General features: G+C 47.2%; 1 protein-coding gene across 1 annotated transcript in view; it reads right to left on the bottom strand.

Annotated features, from left to right (window-relative positions):
- Positions 1-3,953: 3,953 nt before the first annotated feature.
- The window catches only part of Ric8a (ric8 guanine nucleotide exchange factor A), a 45,334-nt gene continuing 42,171 nt past the window's right edge, over positions 3,954-7,116 (bottom strand). Inside the window, exon 14 of the mRNA XM_077704854.1 lies at positions 3,954-6,511. Within this exon, the coding sequence (XP_077560980.1) occupies positions 6,415-6,511 (97 nt within the window). The 3' untranslated portion in view covers positions 3,954-6,414. The remainder of the gene's footprint in view (positions 6,512-7,116) is intronic.

The raw sequence follows: 7,116 nt of genomic DNA, 5'->3' as shown, positions 1-7,116 counted from the left end.
CGAGGGGGATGTTTTCTTTTTTTCGCACCTCTGGGAAGGTGATGTTTTCAGTGACCTTTACATTGCTAATTTCCTTCTCCTGCTTCAACTTTTCGAATTTTCGAGAGTAGCCCGCGTGTGGTCCCTGGCAGTTGGCGTAGGTGAGGGTTTGTGATGAACATTTTCAGATGGGTGGATATATGTTGGGCGCACTTTGCACAGGTCAGTCGGCCACGGCAGGAGAGTTGGTTCCGTGCCCGAACCGCTGGCTCTTGAAGCAGCGGTAGAGTGAACTAGAAGTATTCTAGTTCACTCTAGCAGCGGCGCGGGTTTGGAATGTAGGGCCGGACATTACCATATAAAACCTGCATTTACGTACTTTCGGAGTGTGGACCGGTCGAAACTGGAAAGTAAGGATAATGGGCTTCGTCGGGACTGCTTTTTCTCCTCATAGTTATGCGCCTCACAGCTGTCACGCCCTGATTTCTCAGTGCTTCCAGCAGATCAGAATCTGTCTCATTCATGATCTAGTTCAGAGGTGACACCTTGAGAACTGTTCATGCTCCGGTGGGGTGTCACCCTTATTTCGAGATTGGATATGCGACTTTGAGCAAGGAGGATAATGGCTTGCTGTTGGTTGTGTACTTCAACAAGGATTTCTCCAGTTCTTTATTTTTTGGCCTTATATATATATATATATATATATATGTCTCACCAATAATGCCTTCCAGAAATTTCGATGTCATGAAAACGGACTGTAATGCAAGAAGCTTTCTTGTTCAGTCGATTCCATTACCAAGCAATGGGGGTGGTTATCGGGCTTTGGAAAACTGAGGGCTGGGAGTGGCGAAAATGAGCTTTATAGGTGCGGCGCCTTTTCAGGGGCCGATCATGTTTGGGGGGTTTTACGATTTACTGTATGGCATGTAAATAAGCAGGGGCCGGGGGCACTTTCTTCATCAGCCTTATTCTGATAACTGAAGAGGTCCCGGAGCTCCCTGCCTGGTAAACAGACAAGGAGCCCACCCGCCGGAGCTTGACTTGGGCTCCGACGGCCACCGTTGTGGTTTCTAACCTTGTCATGGTAGGTTACAACTTATTTTAGGGGGCTCAGGGTCCGCGCTGTCACCAATAACGTCACCAAGATTACTCAAGGTGCCCCATGCGGTGCTATCCGGATCGACTCAATCACGATTGAAAGTGCCCGAAACTCTTGGCATGCTTGTAGCGTCTTAGTGTACCACGACCGCATTGCGGGAAAGCGCACTTCCTTCACTGCAGCGTGTTGTGTAGTTTCTGCGTGCAACAACTGAGCGCAATTCCTCTTTTCAGTGCCATGATCTCAGTTAAATGCATGTATTGTTGCAAACACTTCATGACTGGCTTGGTTCAGGTTATAGGTTTTAACACCGCAGAACGACTGTGGCTATGAAGACGCTGTTAGAGGAGGGCTCCGGATTTAACGTGCACTGGTACCACGCAGCCAACACGCGTTCTTGCATCTCGCTCCTATGGAAACACGGCACCTGCTACAGGAATCGAACATGGGTCTTCTGGCTCAGTATGCTAAGCGGGGCACTTTCACAGCTTTACTGCACTCTGGAAGTAAAGAAGTTCACGGAGCAAAGCTTTGTTTCCTGTGTTCTCTTTAAAACAGACGGCCATATCCCTGGATATGGCACCTGGCTTGCCTTTTTTTATTTGTTTGTTTGGGTTGTTCACACGATCAGGCTAGCTCAAAGGCACTCACGGGTCGCTAGATGCAACTTTGAATGTGATCAATGAACTCATGAAAATTGACAAGTGTAGTGCATATGACAAAAAAAAAAAAAAAACGGAGTATGTTCAGCCCACAATACAAGTTTTTTTTGTTGTTGTTGTTACAAGCACACGTTTTGTTTCAAGCACCGCTTGCAGCTAGCTGCTCCCAGCTTTCTGGTCACCCTTTTTCAGAGTGGAAAGAAGGGTTTTTTTTTCTGAACTTTTTCTCCTTTTTTCTTTTTTTTTCAGAAGGAAATGAAATATCCACGGCAAGCTAGCCATATGCAGCTCTGCTGTAAAATTCCAAGGACACCTAAACACTCATAAACTTAACTACGCTGAGTGTTCAATAGGCCGCCACAGGGGAGTTCTGGGACATGCAGAGTGACCCAGCTCGCTGATTACTGCAGCACTGCCGGGCACGAACCGAATAATGCCGCAGAGTGGCCACCAGTCTCGCTGGTGGCGGCTCCACCTTGCTGGGTGGGAGGAGCAGAGAAGTAGCTGGAGTGTGAAGCCAGGCACGGGGGGAGCGGCCGCCAAACAGCACTACCTTCTCTCCTTTTTAACAGCGAAGCTGTTGAGCAAACTGTAATTTTTCGTGTCCGTAGTTTAAAATACAGTAATCCCTCGATATAACGAAGTCAGCGGGACGGGGAAAAATTTCGTTATAAGTGGTATTTTGATATAAGCGACCACTTCAGAAAACCAAAGTAGTTTAGCTTTAATTGCGCCACAACTGCAAGGAATCAAAACACAATGCATTAGATGAAGCAGAACTTCACTCAGGTGCAAAAAAGGCAGCGAGATTTGGGGCTGTTTCATGTTCTTCGAGGGCGCGAGCAACCCCACTCCAATTTGACTAAGCAGTGAGTGGCATCCGAACGCCTCGCACACTGCAGAGCGAATGAGGAGGAGAAGGCAGTGGTTGATTTTATAGGGTGTGTGGGGGCGTGACGGAACGCCACGAGTTTCGTGCTGGAAAGTGCCACAAATTCCTCATTTCGAATCTGAGGTTGTGTTTGTTTAGCTCAAAAAACGATTACCTGCTCATTGTGGGCACACAGCACAATCATGAAAACTGACCGGTTTTGCACTAGGCGCTCTGCATGCTTACTGGGAAATTTTTTCCCGAGGTATGCAGCCGTGAAGTTTACACAACAATTTTTTGGGCGCCCCGCTCTGGACGACACTTCTAATTCTACGCTTCGAGTGTCAGTGTTCGCACACCGTCGCGTCCACGCCATTGAACAATGTCTAGGAACAAAATTCAATCACCCTACCATGCATTTCGACCGTTTGTCTTAAATCGGACGCGCAAATCGAGCTTGACGGGCTCGAGAAAATCACCGGGGAAACACCAGCTTGTCAACTCGCCAGATTGACAGCCTGACTCGCCGCTGCGTCGCCGCTGCTCGGGGACGCCTCCGCTTGCCACTTTGCTATAAGCGGGTCCAGCTCTTCGTGCGCGTTGAGTAATACAGCCTAAAATGTATGCGTTTGGGTTGGGCCCAGAAGAAATTTCAAATAAAGCGATATTTCAAGTAAAGCGATTTCGTTATAACGAGGAATTACTGTACCAACAAATTGCCGAGCGCACTCACGTGTGCGCGGGACTTTTGGCAACCGCCCGGCTGTTATCAAAACCAAGAAAATGCCCACCGCTCGCGTGTGCGTGTCTCGCAACAACCGCCCAGCGTCCCCTGCGCACGTCTGTCAAGCCACGCATATCCACTTAGAGAGACTGGCCAAGATTGTCGAAAAAAAATAAAAAATAAAACTCCAGCTTTTGCTGTAATCGGGGCAACACTTGCTCGGAACGAGAAAGACACGTCACAGTGAACGCCACTTCAAGGTGATGTCCAATGATTATCACTTCCAAAAGAAACGAAAGAAGCCCTCACTTGTACCAACAATGATGGAGTAAAGGTCCTGGCGGCAGCGAAGAAGAGGCAAAACGGCTGCAACTGTGGACTTTTTTAACTGTCGTGACGGTCGTGAAGGGTGCGTGCAGCTTCGCTATCTTGAAGTCTTGCGCATTAGTGTGAGCTTCCTTCATTTTTTTTTTTCTCCATGTTCTTTGCATTTTATTTCTCAGACCTGTGCTACGAAACACAGCTCAGTAAATGAGAATTTATTGCCCGCATTTTTGGCATAGTGGGTTTCAATCACTTGCTTAGCCACTTATTGCTTTCGTGCTAAAAACACCCGCGTAGGCAGAGTACACAAAGGATCTTTATTCGACATACAGACATTCTTAGAAACACGTGCTGAGGCAACTACGGGACACATCACAAACTCTGTAGAGATATGGTACATGCTTCCGAGGGTGTTAGTCAGGGCATGACACCCTCGGCTCTGCCTTCAGACACCTACCAAGTTGCACTTTTTAGTTAAATGGGACACTCAAAAGAGTTGAAACAATTGCACGCACATTTTAACAAATTTGCAGTGTGTTGCCTGTGTTCAGAGCTTCTTTTTCTTTTTTTTCACTTTGCAAGGACATTTTTCACCAGTTTTTTCATGAGATAAGTGAATAAAGTGCCCGTTTTACAGCATGATTTCTCTCGCCGGTCTGGCTATGTTAACAGTGACGATGCTAGCGTGAATTCTCAGCAGTTTTCACTGCACTGTAAGCACGTTTACCATTTACAAGCTGTGTCCGGAAAAACAGTGTTCACTATTATACAGACGGATATCAAGGTGTTCAATGCTGGGAAGGCGTTTTTGGTTACATTGCAAACTGCGAAATTTCAACAATACTAATGTGGCAAAGCTGTCATGGACTTTGGGCAGATATTTCATTTATTCTGAGGTTTAGAAAAATCTCAATGCTTTATACTTCCGTTGACCAGTGAAACGAAACATGAGATGTCTCAGATCAAGTGCTGATGCCACAAATAAACGGTTTGACAAATTCTCATTAACACCCAGCCTTTTAATATTGAAACAAACTGATCGAATAACCTTTCAGGCAACATGAGGAGCCCATCAGAAATGCAAAGTCTGCCACACTGCCAGCTAAAAGACAGTTTAGACAGCATTGTGAGACTGGCCAGTATGGCAAACGGCAAAGCTAATAGCTTTCTTCGTCGTCTAGCTGCAGCACTAATAACCTGACTTTTGCCACTGACTATTGGATGCACACATACATACATAACATGGCAGTAAGGAACATATAGCTTTCACACTTGCCCAACCCATAACTATTTCGACTGTGCTTCTGTACGAAGAGAAGGCATTCGATTTAATTTGAACCCCAAATGAGGCTTAAACTCTGTTCCTGTGAATGAAGCCTGAGGCAGATCACTGAGAGAGGGGAGTGTGAAATGGCGGCATAGAAATCTTAGGTGGGGAAATAGGTGAGGGGGGGTTTGCTCTGACAACCTAAATTGGGAACATCCAACTTCATCAAGGTAAGTGTTAAATTTAATTTTGTGAAAATATTGAATCTGAAGGCAGCATCGCCCCCTGTCCCCGCCAGCCCGGATCTGCCACTGATTGCAGCAGCAGCCTATTAGTGACGCCCACTCATTGACGTTTGTGCTTTTTTAACAAGACAGGTTCAATAAAAACGATGTGATACATTTATTTTACATTCACAGGTTATTGTCTTACTGCTGTTTCCACGGAAACATTCAAGGACGCCGACCCCATTTCACCGTCCACAATTTGTGACGATACAGCTCAAAAGTGTGTAGAGTAGGGGTACCTGCTTTCACACCTTTAGAATTTAGTATGTTGCCAAACAACTGCAGCTGTCACTATACCTGGGTACAAGTTAAGAACGGCAATAGCTCACGTAGTGTACCACTCCGCCGAAGCAACGGACCCGTGACGTCAACACGTGCCCACGTTTTGAAAGGAGATCGCATTTAATGTTTGACATCGTCTGCCTCTTCTTGCCTTGTTTGTTTGTCATTGCTGCAGTAAGTAATTTATAAGCAGATTAAGTCCGAAAAATCACAGTAACACCTTCCGGCAGCTTCAAAATAGTCTGCGCCGCATGGAGGTACAACCAGCTTTACTAACGAAGCACGGGGGAACTTCCATCGTTGTTCTTAAAGAAGGGCTAGCATTCGGTCTAGTTGGTACTCCATAGCATTCCTCTTAAGTGCACAAAAAAACACCAACACAGAAGACAGGAACAAGCACTGTCTTCTGTGCTTGTCCCTGCACATGTCCCTGTCTTCTGTGTTTTTTTTTTTTTTCTGCACTTACGATGAACGTTGTTTTTAAGTTGCACCCAAGTATAGTAGCGTAGTATTTTACTCTCGGCACCGTCACTTACCGATATAGGCCAACTTGTTCTCACACTTGCGTGCACGTTTAAATAATGCCTGGCACGGCTAAACACATCACGGAACGGCTCCACACCACTCTTCTTATGCATTTTGTGCTCTGGCAATGGAAGCGCAGACGCTGTCCGAACCGTGCCCCTCCTTCGCGCAACTTCTTGCACCCCCGTACACCGCACCCGTACACCGCACGCAAGGGAACCTCATTCGCAAAGTGGCCGTGACTCTTTCACAAACCGTCGCACATGACAGATTGTCGCAAGGTGAGAACAACGTCCACGAAGCAGTTTGTGGAAGTACCGCGTGCAGCACGGTTAGTGCGCGGCCACTGCAGTGAGACACGTGACGACTTGTTGTGCGAGATGGCCACCAGGCTTCAGTCAGACTCGATGTCCTCTCGCAACTCCAGCACGTGCTCAATCGGGTGTGGCCTGCCGTCGGGCCCCACGCGCGCAGGCTGCACCACGCCACCCCTGCAAGGAAGAGCGAAGCGCAATGAGTCGGGCAGCACACAACGCTGCAGGACATGCAGCCCTTTATGGCTGATCCCAGACCCAAAATGGACAGTAGCTCAAAGACAACAACACCACTTCTCGTCATTTCCTCCCCGATACGAAGGACCTCCATCGAGCCTTTTGTTAGATTTAGTGATGTGAAACAGTAGTGTTGTATATTCGTATTGGTTCCGTGACACCATCAGTGATGGCGCTGTGATCTGTTCACCTGTCATGTCGTGTATATAAGTGCACTGTCCAATAAACATTGGCAGTCGTCGATAGCCCACGGTGGCGTTTGTGTGTGCCAGTTTGTTCCTTCCGTGATAGCGCCCACCGCGCTGCAACGCCACAAGTAGCTACACTGCAAAATCATCGTGATGCTGGGCAACTGTGAACATCTTGCCACAGATCCCCACTAAAATGGCAGTGGTGGTTGCTACAAAACCCAACAAAAACAACGCAACGAAGCTGCAATGCTGTAAGGAAGCTGACACCAATGGTAGACAAAAGGATAAAAACAGAAGAATAGAACAAATGTGACCCGTGCAGGACACGAGACACCAGGACCGATGTACAAAACA

Source organism: Haemaphysalis longicornis, unplaced genomic scaffold (genome assembly GCF_048455015.1).
Source record: "Haemaphysalis longicornis isolate Haplotype H1 unplaced genomic scaffold, Haemaphysalis longicornis Haplotype H1 scaffold_3, whole genome shotgun sequence".
NCBI classification, from domain to species: domain Eukaryota; kingdom Metazoa; phylum Arthropoda; class Arachnida; order Ixodida; family Ixodidae; genus Haemaphysalis; species Haemaphysalis longicornis.
The sequence above is the reverse complement of the archived record's forward strand: the minus strand, read 5'-3'. Positions and strand labels throughout refer to the sequence as shown.